Source organism: Trachemys scripta, chromosome 8 (assembly GCF_013100865.1).
Source record: "Trachemys scripta elegans isolate TJP31775 chromosome 8, CAS_Tse_1.0, whole genome shotgun sequence".
Classification (NCBI taxonomy): domain Eukaryota; kingdom Metazoa; phylum Chordata; order Testudines; family Emydidae; genus Trachemys; species Trachemys scripta.
The window spans coordinates 20,335,056-20,358,570 of NC_048305.1; the positions used below are offsets into that span (position 1 = coordinate 20,335,056).

The 23,515-nt window shown below is 43.9% G+C and overlaps 1 protein-coding gene across 3 annotated transcripts in view; it reads left to right on the forward strand.

Annotated features, from left to right (window-relative positions):
* The window catches only part of NEURL1B (neuralized E3 ubiquitin protein ligase 1B), a 232,194-nt gene that overhangs the window by 172,751 nt on the left and 35,928 nt on the right, over positions 1–23,515 (forward strand). Inside the window, exon 1 of one of the 3 annotated variants that reach the window (XM_034778458.1) lies at positions 8,395–8,567. The exons of 1 other annotated variant lie outside the window; for it this stretch is intronic. In XM_034778458.1, the coding sequence (XP_034634349.1) occupies positions 8,537–8,567 (31 nt within the window). In that variant the 5' untranslated portion in view covers positions 8,395–8,536. Of the gene's footprint in view, positions 1–8,394; positions 8,568–23,515 lie in introns of those variants that run through there. One more of the 3 variants, XM_034778459.1, reaches the window with a different exon arrangement.

The following is a 23,515-nucleotide window of genomic DNA, read 5'->3' on the forward strand; positions in this document are numbered from 1 at the left end:
GCCCCTGCATGGATTTTTCCTCCATCAATTTAGTGCTTACGAATGTTTTGCGTTCATAGATTGCCAGTCTTCTGTGAGCTACACAACAGGCCCAGCCACCAGCGAGCGTGTCAGCTTTCTATGTCCCTGACCTAGACAGACCACTATTAGGGACTAGCTCTTGGCCCCTCCAGTCCATGGCTCTCTGCTTAGACTACAAGCAAGGATGACAATTTGTGCCACATGTGATGTGGACACTTGTCCACTCGGGACTGAACTCACTGCATGTAAATCATCTAAGGGCCACCAGATGGGAACCACCTCTGACCACAGTTGACCATGGATGGATTTGAACTTGTGATCTAGAGTTTCAAGGCTCTGTATCCCCATACCTATTCCATCCCATTCAGCCTCCCCACTACCTATTTTTATTTTTAACATTTAGTGGACTGAGCAGACTGCAAAAAAAAAAAAAAGACCAGCGGCAGCAAGTCTCAGAGCCTAGGTCAACTGACTCTGGATTGTGGGGCTTGCGCTACCTAGCTAAAAATAGCCATATGGATGTTTGGGCCTGAGCTCTGAAACTTGGCAAGGTGGGAGGATCTCAGAGCCCAGGTTACACTCCAGCATCTACACTGCTATGTTTAGCACTGGAGCATGAGTCAGTGGACCCAGGTATTTTTAGTTAGTGTATTTTAAATGCCCCTTGTAAACACTGCCCTGGACACAGAAACAAATAACAGTTGAGAGATCTCAAAGCATAGGAAGTCTTGTGATGTTTGAATATCTTTCTGGTTCCCTTTTTTCCCTCAAGGGCTCTGAGGCCACTTCTGACAGCCTGTTTAACTACATTCTACAGGAGTAGCCTCCCTCTCCTTGCTGGTGTTTGGGAAAAAGCCCATTTGTAGTCAGTTCCAGGGTTGACCAATTATCCATCCCAGCTGTGTTCCAATTACAGCAGATTTCTCTTGGCAGGCAGTCATAGCTTTTCAAGGGGTTAGAAGAAACCCTCATGCCAGCAAATATAGATCCTGGTTTTTAATTTCCTCTGCCCCCGTTTCACCCTCTGTGGGGATTTCTTATGCTACCAGAATTCCTACCTGGGTATTTGCATCCCATGAACACATCTTCCTTATATGCAGACAGAGGCTGCCATATTCTAACATTGGCATGTTGATTGCTTTTAGACACACAGAGCCAAGCTTCATGGATTCAGTAAGAATGCAGCTAACCAAAGGACAGGTGGTAGCTTTTGAAATGAGTGTCAGGTCTTATCACTGGCTGAGGGCCCGTTACCAAATATGGGTCTGTTCATATTTAACAAAAAAACAGGGAGTTGTCTGGTTTAGGGGATTGGCAATGGGATTTACAGGTGTTGAACTATGGGTTGCTGCTTTGAATCCCCAAACAATTGTGATCAAAAACTGTTCCAGTCTGATGGCTGTTCAGTTGTCCTATGGAAAATGAATCAAGCACTTTTAGTCCCCCTTGTGTCAATATTAATCAGAAATTATCACAAGGATCATACTTTGAAGCTCTCTTGCTCTCCCCTCTCATTGCCTGCCACTCCCAATATTTCTGACCATTATCCATTACTTTGAATTAACCTGTGTCTGGTATGTGACCCATGCAAGATATGTGTTCTGGGAATTTTCATTAGCCTATTGCATGGAAGATGACTGTGATCAGTCAGATGAAGGAACAGAGTGTCTATCTTTCTTTCACTTTTTAAAATAATTTTGCACTTATGTAACATCTTTCATTCAAGGATATCAAAGCCCTTTTACAAACATTAACTAAAGATGTCTTACAACCCTCCTGTGAAATGTAGGGATGCATTATCGCTATTTTGCAGAGGAGGAAAATGAGTCAGAGAGCGGTTAAGTGACTTTCTAAGGTTACATAACAAGGTAGTGGCTGAGAAGCCAGAAGACCTGACTTTCTAGCTCCCTCCTTCAGCCATTGGACCACAGTACCAAAAGTCTGGATGTACAGGATATAATTTATAATCCATACATGCGTGCCAAGCATTATCCAAATCATATTGTATTGTCACATAAAACGATGAGTCATTTGATAACACAGCCTACAACCTAGTCCTTTGTGTTAGAATTACATGGGCAACATTTGGTTTAAAAAGAAAAGGGAGGACATGTTATGCCTCTAGTGAAGGCTGAGCTACATATGCTTTCTTTTAAATGCTTTCTTGGTGCTAAAAAGTGCTTGCAGATTTATGTGTTGATAGTGGTGCTGAGGACAAATAGATGACGGTGACATCCCATTAACAATAAGGGGACTTGCCCATGTCTGTTTCCAAATGGCGTTGAAAAATCCCCCCTGTCCCCGGAAAGGGTATTTGCCTGTAATTTAAAAATAAAAATCTTAGGATAATGATGGACCAGTCTGTTGCCTTTGGAAATGTGGGTTCAAATCCTGTGTTAGATCACTGTGAGCACTTCTCTCTTTTGCATCTAAAATGTCTAGGTAGGAGGGGAGAGAATAACCCAAGGCAATGCATTTCCATTTGCTCTCAATGAGGCAGGTACTGATCCTTCTAAAGAGGTTCAAATGTATTACAAAACCAAACTTGAAATCAAACACAGCTGGGCCTTCCCTTAAAATGATGCTTTCATTGTTTCTCTCCCCTACTGCCTTTGCTCCGCTAGCTTCCCCTTCTGCTCTGCATTTCCACACAGCCTCACCACTGTAGGTTCAAGCACCTTCTCTTCTGCACCTAATCTCTCCCTCTTCATTTATTTAACATTTATCTCTGTAAATGTATTATTTCACCCTGCAAGTCTTTTTGGGATAGGGCTGGTATGAGTGGCACTGTACTCAGTTAAATATACTGTTAAGCTGTATTGTTTTGCTATTTCCTTGTCCCCTTTCATGTGAACCCCTTCATCTATAACTTTGCCCAGCTGAGGGTTTTGCAGGCAACTTGCCAGGAGTCCCAGAGTCTCCCCTGTATTGTATCAAATAGAGCATGTTGCAGCTGCCCTCTTTTGAAATCTAGGGGTGTGGCCTGTGCAAATGGGCATTGCTCCTTCATCAAAACGGAACCATTCTGCTCAAATCAGAGCATTGCTGGCAGGGATCTCTCATCACGGTGGGCTGCACTTCCGTATTCAGATGAGGGTGGCTTAGGGATGTGTGTCAGAGCTTTGTGGCTACTCCTGCATCCTGCCCTGACCACCCTGAAGACGGAGGTGCACTCTCAGGGACATGAAATAAACAAAAAAGCCCCACCATCGCCAAATCTCTTGGAGGCCATAGGGATTCCAGGCAGGAAACAGCTTCAATTGCTCAGCCGTCAAGGCCAGTTCAAGAAGTTCTTTGGATGGTGTAGGTTTTCCTACTGTTGCACTGGAAGCGCCTGCTTCCCTTAATTTTTTTTTTTTTTTAAGTTTCTTTGCATGACCTGTAAGTATCCTGTGATAGCACTTAGGAGCAGGGGAGGAAGGTAACTGCTTTCAGCATTTAGAATGTGTGGGTGGCAGGATAGCTCTGTGCAGCAACTGAGGCCATGATGTACATGAATCCCTCCTAAACAAATACCTCTTAATTGTGTACTATGGGAAGTGGAGAAACCGCTTTTACGGTTTGCTCTGCCGTAACCAGCAGCTGCTATTCTCAATGCTCTGACCCCATCGGTTCTTGGAGGCAGTGAGATTAGAAAGTTGCAAGATGAGTGAAGATGCTTTTGCTTTATCTTTCCTTTGACACTTAAATCAAATGTTGAATCTCTTCTCTAATGACCCTCCCTCTGCCAAGACAGAATCAGTCCGTTTACCCAGTTTATGGGGAAGACAGCACCGGGTGCCAGTAAGAGCATAATCTATATTTGTAAACATATCTATCATCAACCAGATTGCTGCAGAAGAAAGCCTTTCTCTCTGTGTGTGTGTTTACACTATAAGAGGAATGAGTTCTATAATACTGTAATGGTGTATTCTGACTTCAGTATATTTGTTCCCAGAGATGAAGTATGTCCCTACTGCCTCATATCTCAGAGAATATTATTCTGCCATTTCTATGCCTTTTCAGATAGTGTGGCGCCCAAGTTAGCATCTCCATTCCTGAATGCCTGGTAGGGCTGTGGAAGTCTACATTAGATTGGTTTATGTTTATAGAGCATCTTTCATGCACAGATGCTGCTCAGATTGCCACTCCTAAACTATCGGCAGGAAAGGAAGCTTTAAAGAGAGAGAAGTGGCTTGGCAGGACAGAGTTCCAAACAGAGGGATTGATTCTTCTACCTGCAACCTAAAATGTAGAGTGATGGGGTAGGAGACCAAGGCTGGAGTGAGTTAGTGGACCGGGGGGAAAGCAAGGTTAGAGAGGAGTGGGTTGGAAAGACTCCATGGACAGTTTGAAAGCCAATAGGGCGAATATTTAATCTGATTTCAAGATGGGTAGGAAGCTCATGAGGCCACGAGTGTGATATGCCCCTAAATCCCAGAGTGAGAGGTGTCTGGTGGCAGCAATCTGGTCTCCCTGAAATTTTGAGGACAAGTGTTTAGGAGGCCAGAAAAGAGGGAGGAGCAAGAAGGTGTGAGAAGGGAGTTCAGCAGAATAAAAGGGAATTGATTCTGACCATATGCAGCAGCACAAGAATAAACAAGAGGCTTGCCCCACAGCAGCCAGAAAATCTGTCTACCTGCACAGTTGTTCCGTTTTATGGAAAGGGAAGGTTTGATGGCTAATGTACATGATGATCCAAAACAGGAAGAAATGATTCCTCTCAAGCACTGCAGGTTTTGTTCCCAAAACAGAAATGGTCTACAAATTGTCAACACATCACCTGGCTGTTATCAAAAGAGATTAGCCTGTAATTATTTACTGCCACCTGTTAGAAATGTAAGAATGCCGAGTGATGATAATGTTTACATTTACATAGCACCTTTCATCCCAACCCTCCTCCTCCCCCTCATCCGAAGGGGATTAACAGACAGCATGTGGGTCATTTGATACATATATCAGTTTGGTGTCGATCAATGGAGATTTAGTTGTTCCTAATTATTCCCATCTCCTGAGAGATTACTTTTATATGATTGTCACCCTGTGGCTTAAAACCCAAATACAGCCCAGGGTATCTAATAAAAATTCTTGAGTGCACACACTGATAATAAGACACTTTCCGAATGGCATCTCTTGCCTGTGCATGATGGCCCAGCTGTTTCTTTGCACTACTCAGACCTCTTGACACTGCTCTGCAGCGTCCACACAGCAAAATAACAGGGCTTGGTGCTGACCAGGGTCCTAGGACCAAGGTCCTGAGTGCTTTCTGACCTGACTCAGACTGATTTGTGTGTGGATGGAAGCAGGGCTTGGGCTCAACCTGAGTTGGAGCCTGGGCTTAGTGTGCAGTAAATCTATAACTTCAGTTTCATTCTGTCCCGCTGTCAGGGTATGTGTTTGTGTGGAAAAGCTATAGGAGAGTTCTCTGTCAAGATAATCATCTGGCTAACAAAAAATATTCTTGAAATGTGTTATCAATAATTCCTCCAATTGCTGAAGCTGGAAGATTTTTAAAATTCTCTTGAGCTCTTAATAGTTCTTTCACTACTCAGACAGTTGGTTTCCTTTTTGCATTTCTCCAAGCTTGGAAAATGAGCCACGACTGCTCAATTTCACTTTCTGTTTCCAAATTAATCCGTGTCAGTTTCTGGTTCTCTTGCACTTTCCCGCTGTGGTTACTTTTGGGTACTTCAGGAGAGGAGGAGAAATCACGTTCCTTGAGCATTTCTCAGGCTAGTTATATCATATTGGGTGAAGCTGCTATTTTAACAAAATATTAAATTTAGGAAACTTGATTGCGTTCCCTGAGCTGCCTCAGTGACACCAGGATGTAGATTTCCATTTTACTTTATTCTATTTGTATCTGTTTTTGGGTGGTTTGGAACAGTCTGTGGGAAGGATTTCCCATGTCCCAGTGCAGGTGTGTAAGGGTGGGGAAAGAGGGACAAGGAGCCGTCTCCCCACCTGGTGCCCCTAGGGGGAGAGTGCACAGTATACGTGTTTGAAAGCACAGCCAAGGTGTCGTTACAGCCTACATGCAGTGGAAGAAACCCAGTTGTAGAATAGCCCCTCTATAGCTCTCCTTGCAATCTGAGGCTGTTAAATCATAAAATAACTGCCTCTTCTTGCTGGGGGAGTTGTTTGCATTAGCTGAAACCTCACCTTTGGTGTTCTCTAGTGATACGAGGACTTTCTCTCAGTGTAGATAACATGACTGAACTTTTCCTCCTCCTTCCCCTTGAAGGGGAACATGCTTCAGTGAGTGCGCTCATGTCCTTTGACAATTTCTGCGTATGTCTTTGCAGCTCAGGGCAACCAAGCCGGTGGTACAACATATGCTAACCTAAGAAGACAGCAGATGGGTGCAGGCTCTTTTGAGAACAGCTGCTGGTGTCTCATTTGATAAGGCCTTTTGTAACAAATCTGTATCATGGCATAATACTGGGAATTGGATCTTTTTGTCCCCTCTCCTATCCTCAGCCTTACTTGACCAAGTTCTACATGCCTTAGCTTTTAGACTGTCATTTCAGCTTTTACGCAGTGGACAAGACTCTGCTCTCAGATGGGCTAGTGTAAATCCAGAGTCATTGCCTTGTAATTGCTCTAGATTTTTACCTGTGTAAATGAGATAAAAATCTGACCCAATTGGTTTATCTTGCCTGGTGGTATTGGTCTAAGCTCCGCCATCATAAGCGCCACTCTTGTCTCACAAATTAGATATCTCTGGCTGTAGATTGCATAGACATTCAAAATATGATTGTGTATGCTCTTTAGAACTAGGGGTGCTGGGGGTGCGGTAGCACCCCCTGGCTTGAAGTGGTTTCCATCATATACAAGATTTACAGTTTGGTTCAATGGCTCTCAGCATCCCCACTATACAAATTGTTCCAGCACCCCTGAGCTTGGCTCCCCTTCAGTGAGGCATCAATGTACCCAGTGTTCTTTGGGCATGCCTCCTTGATAGAGAGGACAAGAATAAGTGGTGATATCTCCCAACCGCGACTGTCTTGTGGCACCAATGTAAGACATCACTCAAGTAGATGATGCAGATCTGTGATTCTCTCTCCCTTCTTACATGAGGAATGAAATGGTTAACAATTATGATATCTAAATTATCATTACTGGTGATCTGATTTAACACTTCAGAGCTACTGTTCTAGACTTTGTGGGCTCAGCCATCTCTTTATAGGTTACACTCCGTTCACATTTTCTGCAGAACTGTAACACCTATAGACAATTTGTCTCATGGCTGTTCTAAGTTTGCCATTATATTTCAGTCAGAAAAATGTAAAAATCACAATTATAATATTGTGAATGCTGCACTTCCAACTGACTGCTTCTATGGCCTTCATTATCATCATAGCTGAGTGTCCCGCAACTATTACTGAATTTATCAAAACAAAACCTCTGTGCTGCGGGGAGTGTTATTGTCCTTGGTTCTCAAGTGGGAAAACTGAGTCACAGATTTCAGAGGGGTAGCCGTGTTAGTCTGTATCAGCAACAACAACATGGAGTCCTTGTGGCACCTTAGAGACTAACAAATTTATGTGGGCATAAGCTTTCGTGGGTTAGAACGGATCTGCATCTGACGAAGTGGGTTTTAGCCCCTGAAAGCTTATGCCCACATAAATGTCTTTGTGTCTAAAGTGCCCCAAGGACTCCTTGTTTTTGCTGAATCACAGAGCAGTCATACAGCAAATAAGTGAGAACAGAGCTCAAGTCTCCCTTTTTAACCACTGGACCATATTCCCCAAATGAAACATTTGAAAGAAAGTTTTTAGTGGTAACTATCGGTTCTGAGAACAAAGCTTCAAGTACTACCGTGGTCTGAGCCTGGTAAAAATGAGAGTGAGTGATTTTTCTAAAGCAGAAACGTAAAGAGAATGGTCTTCTCCTTCAGCCTGTAAGCTAAGCCCTCTCGGTGCTAGGTAAGAATTTTGTAAGGGGGGGGGTTGTTGCATTTCCAGCAGTAGTGGAGGGTCTTGCATACACCCTGTAGGCTCCAACGTGTGGGGCGCCCTTATTATAACAGAACTAAGGGGTCCCTGGAAGTAGCTGTCCTTACCCTGACGGATAGGATCACCCTCCCCATGCACGCTCAAAAGGGCAGGTCGCCGTTTGCCTGGCCACACTAGCAGGCCCAGTGTGCATTAGTGGGGGCAGCACAGCCCCACAGACCCCCGCCTCACTGCCCCTTAGGCTGCGCCCTCTGTCACCCCGTAGCGCCCTGGAGCGTCCCCCATTGTCCTGCCCTGCAGCCCCCACTGAGCGCCGGGGCCAGGTTCCTGCAGCTGCCGGCTCCGCCCCGGCAGGGCGGGCTCTGAGCCCGCCCCCCGCCCCCCGCCCCCTGGAGGCGGCCCGGCCGCGGGGAGCGCGGGGAGCTGCTGGCTCAGTGCGGCTCGGGCTGCGGTGTGGGGAGCCTCGCTGAGCGGAGCCCGGGCACTGCAGAAGACGCTCCCAGCCCCCGGCAAATGGCCCTTCGGAGCGCAGCGCAGCCCCTGGCCCGCAGATCGTCCGCCCCCCGCCGCGCGGAGTGATGGGCAACACGGCGCACAAGAGTCTGCCAGGTAAGGGGCTGGGGCCCTGCAGCCCCTGCTCCCCAGGGAGCGCGCTGTCCCCGGGGCTTCCAGGGGAGGGACGTGCTGGACGGAGCTGCCCCCGCCCCCTCTCTCATCTGGAGAGAACTAACCCCCCATCCATGCCAGGGCTGGGGAGCGAGCCCGACACCCGGGCTGGAGATACCTTTCCCCATCCTTCCCCTCTCCTGTGAGATGCCAGGGCTGGAGGGAGCTGCTCCACCTCCTAGGAAGCGGCTGTTTTTGTCTGAGCAAGTGGGCAGCTTTATGCTGTATGATCTGGAGTTTCCATGCTGCTCTCGTGGTGTCCTGGAGTCAATAGGAAAGGCGCTGCCCCTGCTGCTGCACATGCTGCTTTCTGTCACATGCCGCTGTTACTGAGATCAAGGAGATCGGGTTTTACCCCCGGGTCCCTGGGTTTGTGTTCTGGAGTGCCAACACGTGGGTGGATGTGGGGGAAGAACAGCCCCCCTTCTCTCTCATTGCCACAAATTAAAATCTGTCAGGCAGGAAAGGGGATGAATGTTGTGTGTACAGTCTAAAAGAGAAAAGGGGAAATTTATTGTTAAAAGGGAGGAGGGAGTTTTGAAGTCCTCTTTGCAGTCTTTGGCAGTGAAGAAAGCAGCATGGTCAGCAAGGAGACATTTAAAATCCAAATCCTTTTTGTGTATCTTTAAATCTCACTTGTTTCAGTAGCTCTCTTTACTTTCCAAATGGTGCTCAGTTTTGTGTGTATGTGCGTGTGGTAAAGGGGGCTAGTTTTCTGTTCTCCGTGAGAGGTAGGGGGCTGAAGCTGTGTGTTGAGGAGGTGAGGAGAGTGTTTCTTTCCAGTGGACGCATCGGGCAGGATTAGATGTGTGAAGGGACAGATGCTGAAACTAATGGCTTTTGTTCAGTAGCCAAGCGTTGCGCTGACAGAAGAGATGATCGCTTTAGGGACAATTTAGGATTTGTATATTTTCCCTTCCTTTTAACCCCAGTTCCTGTGTCGTAACCAGAATAAGCTTTTTAAAACTCAAGGGTCCTCCAGAGACCCCAGAAGCAATGGGAATAAAGACAAGGGACCTTTAGCAGCTGGGGTAGATTCTGAACCCTGTGAGTGCAACAAAAGAGGGTAAACTGGTACTATTCTTGCAGCTGAAATGGAGAGACCCTGGCTTTCAATTGAAATACTTTTCGTTGTTGTTTTTTTAAAAAGGACTTTGTGTGTAATTGTGCACAACTTCTTCAGCTGTTCAGTCACACAAGAGGGAAACTATCTGAAAGCAGACCTGAAATGTTTGGTGGACTGCCTTGGTTTTAAAAGGCCTTTTCAGTGAATGCTGTTCTTATATAAGAGAAGCAGATATTCCTTTTCTTACAAACTCATAATTGCGAGTTTTCCCCCTCAAAGAATCAGTGGATAATAAAAGCTTTGGGTCTTTATAGAATCAACAGTACTGAATTACTGAACCCTTGTGAATTGCTATCTTCAGCTGTTTTTTTTTTTCTTTTCTTTGCAGCCATCCTGCATGTCACCCTTTGTACTTTGGGCACCCTATAAATAAAAAGAGTATTATTGAGCTTATTTAAAGAAACAGAAGGACCTACTGAATGCATGCATGCCTCCCAGTAATCAGCCCAAGGTTTGAATACTGAAGATTTGCACTTGGATTTGCCCTTATATTTTCTGTGAAAAGAGAGGGTGACTCACAAAAGAGCTTTTAGGGTAGTTGTTTGTGATTAGCTATGAACCCAGCAGGAGATTTTTTAGATGAAAGCTTATATATCTTATTTCCATCTGCACTTGCATCTCTCTCCTACAGATATTACGCCTATATAGGAAATGACCTTTTCTCATCCTAAAAGACATCACAGCTGATTTATGTAATACTTGATGAATGAACAAATAAAAGAGTGAAAGGGAGTTCTTGAGATTGAAGAAAATCCATCCAATCAGTAGGCTCTACAGATAGAGGGCAACATCAGGCTACCATCCCAAACATGTGAGAGAGCCACAAGCCACAGGGGAGGGATACATTGTTAATGACAGAACTTCATGAGATAAAAGCTTTACCTTCTGGGAGGTGGGATGTAGAGCTTTTATACTCTATATAAGGTTAAGGGGTTTTAAAAGTTATTTCTGCCTGTTGCTGGAACAACCTTTACTGGGCAGCCTACATGTACATAACATAATAGCTGGGAGTTAAATCCTTGGTGAAGTCAGTTGTGTTTTGTGATTGAGCAATTACTGGTGATGAAAGACTTTTTTGTTTTTCTCTGTGTTTTTTTATATTTAAAAAAAAGCCTTTTCTTCAGACTATAAAATTCCTCATTTTGTCATTGTTCTTATTAACCTTCATTTTCATGTTGTATCCCTGAACTGAGGTTTTCTGCAAAATACGAATTGGTTGGGAATATTCTGCTTATAAATGTTTTCCAGGATGTCCAAGGCAAAAACATTTGTGATGCTCAAATGTTGTTTGAAATTGTTCTGAAAGATTCTAAAAATGTGACATTTCTGAAATTCTGCTGATTTTTTTTAAATAGTAAAAGTTAAAAAAAGCAGGTAGCATAATGCTGCATAAAGCATTTAAGATGAAAGAAGAACAGGGTGTTTCCCTTTAAAATATATATATATTTCAAGTTTAGGAGCGAATTCTGCAAATCTGTACTTAATTATTTGCTTCTGGGGAACTGAGGCCCTGAATCTTAAAGGAATTTAAGCTCCTAACTTCCATTGATTGGTTAAAAGGGTGTGTTTGCCATATTGGGTTCATAGTTTGCAGTGTAGCAACCCTTTGTTATCAAACCGTCATTCTAGAAAGAAGCAGGTGTTGAATTTTTTTTTTCAGAGCAGTTGTTTGAAAATTGGACAGTCCTTTCTGCAGACTGAATTCTTGGGTGAATTCCAATTTACAAAGGCCAGGACTATTTAGAATTACTTAAATCTAACCTCAAATCTTTAAGCATTTCATCTCCTTCTTTTCTGCATATGTCTGAAAAATTCTTCCTTTGCACCCTGACAAAATGAACAACACACCGTCTCATTTTAGCTCGCAGAGGAATTTCTCTCCCCTGTCACAGAAGCTGTGGAAGGTATTTGAAGGAAGAAAAAAGCCCACTAATACTAGCCCAACACTTCTTTTAAACTTTTTGCTAAATGTAGAAGCTTACAATGCAGCTTGTTGTTTTTTTTTTTTTTTTTATCAACATAAAAAGAGTTGAAGATGGAAAACTGATTTCCATTCTGATTAGAGGCGGAGAAAATCTAGAGAGATCTCTTACATTTGCTTCATGGAAAAGCCAAACAATCAAACTATTTTTGGATTTACATATAAATTTGTCCAATTCTTATCTCAAATGCTGAAAGGCAATCTGAAATCCCCGCCTCCTTTTGCATTGTTCATTCATTTGTGTTTATAAGCTCACTTGATTGAACTTCAGCTGCTTATTGCCACTTGAAACGTTAATACTCCTTGTCTTTTTTTATCAGGCATCTTCATTTAATGATAGAAGCAAGCATCCTACTGATGCTGAAGAAATTGTACCAGGAGCTTGGTTAACTTCTGCTGGCCAAGCATTTTGATGGTTAACACAGTAGATTAAGGCAACTGTCAAATTAACAGCAAGATTCCTAAATGGAATGGTACTGAAATGAGTAATAGAGCAGGGCTAATGAAAGCCAGTTTCTATATTTGAGCTGGTTAAGGAGGCATTGGGTGAAAAGAGCTGTGATGTGTCAAATACATTTAACAAAGACTCTGGGGTGGTGGAAATTGATCTTCTCTAGATGACAGCTTGATGATACATGAAGCACTCTGTCAGCAAAATAAGCTTTCCCTTTTGTTATTGGTCTCAGCCACCAATGGGTCAACAGAACTCCTTAGCAATCTGTTCATATTGATTCACTTTCATGTATGATGTGCAAGATATGTTCAGTGCACAACAACTCTGGGAATTTAAATCCGTATGCTGCACCTCCTCTCCCTGATATGTGGGCCCAGACCTACCATGCCTACTCAAACTTCAATGGGAGCATTGCCTGAGTGGAAGAATGCAGTATTGGACCCTATGTTTGGATATGCACCCTTTGCCTCCACCCTCCTGCTGTATGTTGTTTAAAATAATTTGTGGCTGAGTGGTTAAGCAAGAGCGAAGACTTCATTCAAGCCCATCACTTTTCTTTCTTCTGTAGATGATAAACTAGTTTGCAATATTGCAGTCAATAGGTAGAACTTTTTCTGACTCGCAAAGCTGGCTGAGTGGTCAAGTGGAAGTTGTTGGAGGATTATGTCACATACCAAGGACTAATTTTATGACATTGAGGTGGGTTTGTAGGTAATGTTACCCCTTGTGTTTTGAAGCTAATTTGTTCTTGTCTGTTTTTGCTGATTGCCTAGCTTTCCCCACTGGTTGCTTTCATCTCCCTAGTCTCTGCTATTGCTCCCCTTGGCTTTGACTTCACCTCTCCTCTGCCTGATTATTTCCTCTCATCCTCCCTCCCCTCCCACTGTCTCTGTTGCTCCTTCTTTGTTACTTTACCCCCACTCCTCCCTTTCAGCCCCACCTTTTCACTCACTCTTCCTCCCATTCACCAACACAAATCCTATAAGCTATCCCAAATTCTTCCTGTCACATTCTCCTCCTTTATGGTGACGCTCACTCCAGCCCTTCCTCCATCCCCAGGATGCACTGCATCTCTCCCCTTCTACCCCCCCCCCCGCACTACCAGTGCCCTTTCCTCCTCTTCCCCTGTTACCAACAATAAAGTTTCTAACTGTTCCCTATTTCTAATCTCTCCACTTGCGTCCTCAGCTCTAGCCCTATCCTGGCCACTAACTTTTCTCATCTGTTTCTTAGCCTGTCACACTGTTCTGGCCATTTCTTCTCCAAATACATGTGTGTGCTGGGCTTCCATATGCTCATAATATGGCTAGTAGGGAGCTGAGGTGTGGTAGAGAGCAGTGAGTGTATAGGTGCCTGAGGAGAGTGGAGAGGTCATCAGACAGGCTTGGAGAGGCTAAGAGAGGGAGTACTGAAGAGAACTGATGGGATCCTCGTGACTTGGAGAAGTCCCTACATTGAATCAGGGTGTAGCAGAAGGCTGCAATGATTAGCATGCAGAGAGAGATCCAGTTGAGAGAAGCAGGGGAAGTCTCAGCCAGCCGCCTGCAGTGGTCGGAGAGAAGCACTGACAGCTGCTCCAGTAGGAGGGCAGGAACGCAGCAGGCAGAAGCAGAGTAAGTGACCTACGTACAAGCCAAGAATGTACCAGTTGGGTTCCAGTTGGTGACCCTGGCCCAAATAGGGCCATTGGTATTTAACAAAGCAACCAGACTCCCTTTTTACAATCCGCCTTGGGTTTGATTGCCATGCTGCACCCCCAGCCTTAATCACAACTGCAAAGAATATCAGCTATGGCTGGCATGTGTCTTTGGTAAACATGAGGAATAATGGGGCTTGTTCTAAAAGAAATGATCTTCTCCTCAGCTTCAAGGCCTCTTCCATGTGTATAAAATATATATATATGCCCCCTAGCTACACCCTTCACGTCCTCCTCCCACTGCTAATCTTCACACCTTCATGTGTCTGGAACTCCCTTCATACCATGCTTTCGCTCACTCCTCTTCAAGCTCCTCCTTAACGCACCACCTCTGTGAATTCTATCGACCAATGTACACTCTTTGAACGGCTGTTTGTATTTCAACCAAAAATCCCCACTCTGCTCTACACCTTTCCTTGTGTGTAATGTACTGTTTTATCTAGTTATTACGATGCAGTCCCGGGAGCTGCTGAGCACTAGCTTCCCTCGGAGGTGAGAGTACTTAGACCTTAGATTGGGGATCGCTTGAGAACACCTGTTCTTTGCCAGCACATTCAGAGTTGGGGTGTTTTGTGGGGAGAAAATATCCTTTCCATAATGGAAACAAGGAGGGAAACGAACCCTTTTGCCACAGTCAAAAATCCCCTTCACCCAAGTGATGTTTCCCACCATGAGCTTCTTTCAAAATGTTGGCAATGAAAGATCCTAATGGGTAAAGGTGGGAGAAACAAACACATCTGTCTGTTTTATGTTGCTGCCCATCAACCTCCATGTAAAATTGATAGCACTATTGAAGCCCCTAGTGAATTTCCTGGAGCCTCTGGTCTTTCTCCCTTTCTGAGGTAAAAACTCAGCTTGCAGTATGATTTTTGGTGTTGATTGTTTACATTTAATTCATTTCCTCTTTTTTGTTTTGTCTGGTTGGTAGGGATTTATTGGGTAGAAGGAGTTGTCAGTGTCATGTCATTCTTATCCCAACAACAACCTTCTTTATATCTCTTTTCCTTTTTTATTGGTAAAGCAGGGTTTGGGAGTCAGGGTTCCTGAGTTCTCTTATTGGCTCTGCTACTGACTTGCTGTGGACTTTCATCAAGTCATTTTATCGTACTGTGTCTCATTTTTGATATAAATATTGTTTTGTCGCCCGGAATTTGTAAGATCTAATTAACATCTGCAGACCATGAAATCCTCCAATGAAAGAAGCCATAGACCTGCAAAATAAGATTATCTTGTTGTGTGTTATATAGCTTTTTGCATTTGTATTTCTCTGAAGGAAATCAGACACTGAAGACTGTCGTGTGATTCAAGGCTCCAGCACAGTATGTATGATTCATATGCTGAGAACTATATATAAACAGCCTAGCACAGTACAAATCCAGAAATTCATTGCATCCAACTGGTTTGGTAAATTCAGATGCTACTGGCAAAATCTGGATTATTCAGACCATACAAACAACTATATACACATCCAGGAAGACAGCAGCTATCAAAATTGTAGCTGTGTTGAGCCACCATGCCGGCCCCAGTGCCCTCTGTCTGTTCAGACAACCATACAGTACTTTTCCAAGGGTATTATTAAAATCAGAGCACTTTTCGGTTCTTGACACATACAATTCAGTTACCTCCCATTCTGTTGTACTGTTTGTATTCTAGAAGGGGTACAGTATTGTTTTACTAACTGGTAAAATGCTGTCTCTAGTAAACACAACACTTTTTTGCATTGTGTGACAGTCGGAAAATTGCTGGAATTCAAAGGGTTTTTCATTCAGAAGACAGGTTTACCCAAATATAACCATTGTTCATTTAGGCCCAACTTTTCAAACATAGGTGCTTAAAGTCACACACCTAAATGTGTGCATTTAAACACCTCGTTATAATGGCCTGACTTTCAAAGATGTTGAACACACAGAGTTCCCTTTGAAATGCAAAGGAAATTGTAGGTGTCCAGCCCCTCTGAAAATTAGACCACTTATGTGGAAGTATAAATATGAATTTAGGTGCCGAACTTTAAGCACTCAAGTTTGAAAATGTGAGCATTAATGTTTGTTTGACTTGATAATTCACTTTGAAGCTTATGTAATAGTCCTGGTCTCATTCCATCAAGGATCCTCCTGTGTATAATTTTCATTGGCTTCAATCAAGAATGGAGATAAACATATTGCTCTTTGTCAGAACTGGTGGATTTAGCATTAAGCCAGTTCTGTTTTCCAGGTACACTTTTGGTTAGGCAATGCCTGCTGCACAGCTTGCTTTGAAAAGAAACCTTGTGTTGCTCTTCTCTATTAAATTGTCACAGTGCCTGTCTGTGCAGGTTTGTAACTAAAATAAGCATTCACAAGGTGGGGGTATGCGCATGTCTTAGTGATGGATGTTGCTGGGTTCAAAAGACAGGAAAGGAAGGAAGGAGGTTACAGTGAAGCTATTGAAATGGGTAAGGGTGGAGCAGGAGAGAGAGTTTGTGAGAGAGAATACACAAGTGAGTGCTCACTTGTTGAGATGACTTAGAAAGCTGGTACATGCAGTGGTGTTGTGGTCATGTTGGTCCCAGGATATTAGAGATAAGGTGGGTGAGGCAATCTCTTTTGTTGGACCAACTTCTGTTGGTGAGAGAGACAAGCTTTCGAGCTTACACAGAGCTCTTCCTCAGACAGAAGTTGGTCCAATAAAAGTTATTACCTCACCCACCTTCTTTCTCTTAGAAAGCAGATAGAAAGTGAAAGAAAGAGGAGTCAAGCCAAGTGTTGCATCCAGCAGAGAGGTGAGTGTGTTTATAAAATTAGCCCTTCTCACAATTTGGAATCTTTGACTGCTTTGTATTTGTACGGTGTTGAGCTGCCTGCTGCCTGGGCACGTACTCCTCCTGCCTATCTCTCTTCAGGTGATTACAGCCAGCTATTCTTCTCTGGGGCTTCCCATTACCTGCCTCTCTCTCTCTTCCCATTCTGCGGTGTTTGAACATGAGTGGGCAGTGTCTTCCTTATTCTCCCCTTGTGAGAGCTGTTGCAAGCTTGTGTGTCAAATCTCATCTCTCTGTGTGTCTGATAGTCGTGTTTCTCCCCAGTGTGTGCACCTTTTCTATCTCCCATGTTTTTGGCTGCTGCTTATCTCCATCTGTTTGCTACCTGTTATGGCGGCCAGACAACGTCTTTCACTAGTTACTCACACCTTTCCTGACTCTTATGAGCTCTCTGATTTATGACACTCATCGGGGACTTCTTGATCTCAGGTGATAGCTCACCCAGGGAACCATTTTTCAACCCTGCTTAGTGCCACGCCAGATGGCAGAAGTAAGTTTACCTATGCACAGGTGGAGATTGGGAGAGCCGGGGGGAGAAAGCTGCCCTTTAAAGGGGAGCTGGCTCAATGACCCTATTGGGTGTTTTTTCCCATCTGTAGGGAGATAGTTAGCCTACTCAGCCACCAGAGCTTTTGGGGGGGCTTTTGTTTCTTTTCATTTAGCAAGTTCCTATGCCCCCCACCACCACTCTGTCAGGAGAAGCAGTTTTGTTTTGTCTTGCTGGAGCCCTCTAGGCTAGGAAGTTGTCCCTACTGCTGTAGTGTTGCCAGCTTTGGATGTCAGGGCACCTCTGCTTAGCATGACCTGAACCTCCCCGCCCCTGAACTTGTTGAAATGAAACAGACCAAGTTTATGTAGTCCCATTGACTTCTCCAGTTCTGGACACCCATTGTATGCCTGCTGTCTCAATTGCAGAGTGTCGCTACTGTAACTTCCTGCTGTCTGAACTGGTGCAGAGGGACTTTGGAGGAGAAGTGAATTGCTGCTTGTTAATTTGTTTTTCACTCTTTGGCAGCCCAGACAGCTCATTCTGCTTTGTTGTGTTGGCAAGAGATTTTTTCCCCCTGAAATTTTTTCTTACATGTTTCTTTATTGCCAATAGGATGTGTGTAGTTCAGAAAGTCTCCAAACTGAGCAGAAGAGACCAGGTTCCCTTCCATGTTAGAGCAGGAGCAATGTGATGAAAGAGCTTTGCCTTTCTCCTTTCCCCACTGTCAGGGCTGGCATGGAGAAGCCAAATCATAAGGCTAGGAATGACTTGCCCTTTGCTGTTGGGACTGCCTGTGAAGCTCCTTCACAGACCAAGTCATTTAACCACATTTTAAAGTTTTTTTTAATATAGAGGGAAAAATCACCCATTTATGATGTGTCTAAGAGCTGCTGACACTTCAAGGGGAAAAAAATGGGGAAAAGGTCTGTTTATAGACTCTTCTGCCAGCTCATTGTATATGGCACTAATTCCCTGTTCTCTTATTTTACTACCGATATTTGCATTAAAACAAGACCTTTGTACTTCAGCAGTTCATCTGTTTATTCTGTTCATCTGCAGAGTCACAATTGTCTATGACATTACAGTTGTTTCTGTGACTATGCTTGTGTTGTTGTATTGGACCATGGCTCCAAAGTGATGAATAAGCAGCCAGAACAGATGAAGAAAGATCTCACTTTCATTTCTAGTGAAGGAACTTGGAAAATACAATCTCTTGGGGAAATTCTCTCTGAACAAAAAAATTGTTTTAATTGGTTCTCTAAACTGCAGAAAGAAAAGTTGCTAGAGTTTGCTCTTCTTAATAGCGGTGGAATGTTAAAGCAGCTAACCCTGCCTGACAAGCCTGAGATTAATGATGAAATGTCTTGTTTTGGGGCAAAAGAAGATAATTCCATCCAGGCTTACCTTTTTTGCTCTTAGATATAAACAGAATTTCTGACAGCTGCTTTTCTTAGCTTGTGATCTATTTTGGTTTCAGAAGTAGGTCTATGGCTCTCATCTTAATGCACCTATAACATTATAACAGAGTAGTTACAAAGCTATCTCTACTCTTCTCTGGTGATAAGTTTAAGAGCATATTTCTTAATGAGGGGAAATTACCATTTCTTGGGGTCTTGGATTTGACAATGTTGAGTCGAATTTTTTTTTAACCTAATGAAAAGTACAGCACCACTACTAAGGGTTCCCAGCTCTGGGATCCCATAGGAGAGGGTGGGTGTGAGTTCCTGCTATGCTACCACCTTGGTAGAGGGTGCAGAAACCCCTGCTGTTAAGGTGGGGAAGAAGGGACTAACTGGAACCCAGGAGGGCTGAAAGTTGAGCCCAGGAAGAGCAGGGCCAAAGACTGTTGTGTGCCTAGTGTCAAAACCTGGCCCAGTTCCATCTGGATGGACATCAGTTGGTTGTGAGTAGACCCAGCTGCTGGATCCCATGTGCATTTAAGCCACCTGCTTCTGGGCAGAACCTGGTTCCCGCCCCTAGCTCTAGGTCTATAAGACACATCCCCAGGTTCAGATGCTTTGTCTGAACTCTCCCTTGGGGCTTTGGGCCTCCACTATCTGGCTGCTTCAGTATTTCAGACCTCTTGAGACCATCTAGTTGTTTACACATGCTTCCTCAGAGTTCCAGTAGGCTGTGGTCACTTTGGGTTCTTTGTGGACAACGTGGCAGGATGACAAGGAACACTGGCTTAGCACAGGAATGTCTTAATCACAATCACTTTACTCTTAAAAAGCTGTGGAGAGTTACAGATCTTGCAAAATAAAAGTCCTGTATGCAGCCCTTCTGGTCTGATCTCACCCTTTCTGTGAGCCGAGGTCTTATCAGCGTTTCAGGTCAGGCAGATTCCCTTCTGCCTTCTCTCTCCAGCCAGTTCTTCTTGCATGTAGGGGTAGATGCCCCCCGCTCAGCAAAGAAACAGTCCTCTTAAACACAATCTGTTCCCTTTTGCCATGTGCTTAGGCTGGGGGAAACTCCTGCCCCTTTCTCTTGTCAGGCTTATGTATAGAGAGTTCATTGTTCCATCGGATTGGGCCAGCAGTTGAGAGACAACCAAAGTTGATGTCCCAAGACTGCTGTGTGCTGGATACACAATAGTCTTTGGCCCTTTTCTTCCCAGGCTCAACTTCCAGCCCCCTTGGTCTTCAATTAGCCCCTTCATCCCCTTAACAGCAGGGGTCACTGTACCCTCTGCAAGGGTGACGGGGGTTTTCAAATCCTATGCATCTTTAAGCCTATTTGCCTTTGCATATTGCATGCACAAATTCACTGTGGTTCCATGGAAGAAATCCTACAAACATTTTAATAAGTTATGCATTGCAGTTGACTTATTTCCCAGAGAGAGTGTCTTATTAAGATTCCAGTTGAGTTGGGACAGATCTTCATACCAGCATCTGATTTGTAAGCTTTAAATACCAATTACTGTATAATTCACCTACAGCGTAGCAGGGTTCTGTTTGTACTGTCTCCCTGATCAAAGGAATAGAGTGAGCAAGACAGATGTTTTACAAGTCAGAATTTCAAACAAATACATCTTGTGTTGAAGTTTATAAAAACTTAACCAAGGGATCCGCATGTGTGTGTATAAATATCAGAGTCCCAAACAGTGATCTTCGTACTGAGTCACTCCTTGGTATTTAGTGTTAATGCAGGATGTGACAAGTTTTGGGGGGAAATATACCCCCCAAAGCCCCTCAAATATAGACAAAATGTCTCCAGAAGGGTCTTATTCCCTTGGCCACCTGAGGGAATATGCTGATTCTAGATGATGGTTTCAAAAGGGCCAAAGTGACTTGGACACTTAGGAGTCTAAATCTCATAGACTTTCAATGAGACTTGGGTTCCAAAATCACTTAGGCACATTTTAAAAATGCTATCTTTGGAGCTTAGCTGTCTAAGGAGAGCAACGTATTCTTCATATTTGAAAAGCTTCAAGGATTCTTGGATTTGCAGTTGCCCTCTCCCTTGCTTAGGAAAACTTCAGCGTCGACCAGCATGCACCCCAAGGGAACTCCCACTTCCTCGATGGGAGAGAGATGGAGTCCTAGGATTTTCATGTGATCCTTGTTTCTGAGACATTCACACAGCACTCATGCAAATGTTGCATTTGGCCTGTGAGACTGTGTGTGTGTGTGTGTGTGTGTGTGTGTGTGTGTGTGTGTGTATGTGTATGTGTATTTGGGGGAGGCTTTCTGAAGGGACATAGCGCTTTCATGTTAAATCCTGTTTTTCATGGATTTAATACTCAAGCCCTACATGTAACAATAGTAGTGATTCATGCCCCCAAGAATGGACCTAAAACACAGCAATTTTCCTGTCCTTCCTCCACCTCGGAGAACTGTGGCAGAGTCAAAGGAGTTATTGTTCCCTACCTTTGTGGTTGTATAGTTTTAAGCAACAGAGGGTCCTGTGGCACCTTTGAGACTAACAGAAGTATTGGGAGCATAAGCTTTCGTGGGTAAGAACCTCACTTCTTCAGATGCAAGCCTGTAAAACTGTATAGTTTTAGTTTCATATGCATTGCCTATCAGCGGTGAATCCTAGATCAGTGAGACTTGTCTTCCTTGAGGAGACTACCAACATTCGGGGACTGACATAAGCAGCTATGTTACTAGAGTTCCTTAGTACCTTAGGTTCTGGCTACACTACAGAGCTTACAGCGGCACAGCTGCACCAATGCAGCTGTAGCACTGCTAGTTCAGGTGCTCTAAGCTGATAGGAGAGAGCTTTCCCATCGACTTAATTACTCCAGTCCCCATGAGCAGCGGTAGCTAGGCAGGAGAAACTCTCCCACAGACAGCGCTGTCCAGATCCGCACTTAGGTCAGTGTAACTTGCATCACTTGGGGTGGCTTGTTAACACCCGCAAGGGACATAACTTATACCGACGTAAGCTGGACTGTGTACATATCTTAGTCTGTTCTTACTGCATCTGTTGTGGAGCCTGACAGATTCTCTCACTTCTCTTGTCCTTATAAATGCTGATCAGAGCTGTTGATCTTTGAGGATGTTTTGAGCAGGTTCTCCTGCAGTGATAAAAAAAATCAACATTTTCAGAACTAGGTGCCTGAATTTAGACCACCAAATTCATATTTAGGCAGCTACATAAGTGCTTTGACTTTTAGAGCTGTAGGTGCTCAGTACCTCTGAAAAGCAGGCCATTTATTTAGATGCCTAAATCCATATTTATTCCCCGAACATCAGGCACCCAGGTTTCAAATCTTCAGCCTCTGAGTGGAGATGCCCTTTGAAGGCTGCGTGATGGAGCGGATACGTCACTGGGCTGAGCTTCAGGAGATCTGAGTTCTATTCCTGACTCTACCACTGTGTGACCCCCTGAGCAAGTCACTTCTCCCGTCTCTGTTTGTTTCTCCCCCCCCCCCTTTGTCTGTCTTGTCTATTTAGATGGGAAAATCTTCAGGGCAGAGACTCTCTCTCTTCATGTGGGTTGTACAGTGCCAAGCACAAAGGGGCTTTAAATACTGTTAGATTCTCCCACCTCCAGTTTTCTTGATACTCGTATGCAGTGTGTGTCCAGTTCCGTTTGGACTGTGAACTCCGTCAAGCAAGGACTGTCCCTACTGATTTATTTGTAAATCACCAAGCATGATGTTGGTGTCAAATATCTATTGAAAGTAATGGGAGGGCACGGACAGTCGAGAGGCAGTAGACTTTACTTAGGTCCAAATTGGGAACCTTGTACATCGGTGTTGTCAAATCAGTAATAATAACTCCTGTCCTGGCCATCCAGTGCCTGCTTTGGAAACTGGATACGTACCTGCCTCCGAGTGCAAAACCTGCCTTCTCTATCATACTTATATAGTTCACTTTGCCATCATGTCTGATGTGCCTCACCATCCTTAATGTGTTTAGCCTTATAACACCTCTAAGAGACAGGGAACCACTATTTCATCCACTTTACAGATGGGGAACTGAGGCACAGAGTGACTTGCCCTGGATCACACAGGGGTTTGCAGCAGAGTAGGGAATCGAACCCTCATTTCCCACTGCCTAGGCTAGCATTCTATCCATTGCCCATCCTTCCTCTAATTTTGGCCCACTTCATGCATTGAGAACTACGTAGATGAACTCTTGTGAGCACATGGTTTTCAGTGCAGATCAGCACCTTCATTTCTTAGTTAGCCGTGAGCTCTGTTACTTTTGCTTTTGCATCGTAATTAAAATAATTAATGTTAAAGTGCTAGAAGAGATGCCGCTGGGAAGCCTGTTGTGTGTGTAAGGTAGAGAGAAATCCATAATTTGTTGAGATTTGCATGTGTTCTGTTATCACTGTTCGCTGGTGAATGGTTCTGAGTGACTTATTCTAGTAACAAACTGGCTTGCTTTTCCATTAGTAATCTTTATTCTGTGTTGTAGTTTAACGTGAGCAGCCAAGCCTGGAAGGGAAGACTTCAGCGAATGTAAAAAAGATTCTAATTGTATCAACTAATTAGAAAGAAGAACAAATAATTTTTGTGTGTGGGTGGAGAAGGCTTGTGCTTTTGTTTAATTGTTGCTTTACTGTTAAGACAATCGGATAGAAAGCCACTATCTTGGCAGTTTGATTATGTGGAGTAGGTTAGCACTGGAAGTTAGAGTAGTTGTGAAGTAATATTCATAACTGATAAACCGGGTTTTAAGTTTAACCCTTCTTTCCCCTGCAAAGAGAGAAATGCAATTATTTCCTGTGCTTTCTAGTAGGAAAGCAAATTCTCTCAGATAATAGTTGTGTGGTTAAGACCCACAGCTGGCAGCCCCAGAAGTACTGCGTTCGGTTCCTGGCTCTGCCAGAGACTTCTCATGTGACCTTGGGCAAGTCACTTTCCCTCTGTGCTTCAGGTTCCCCATTTG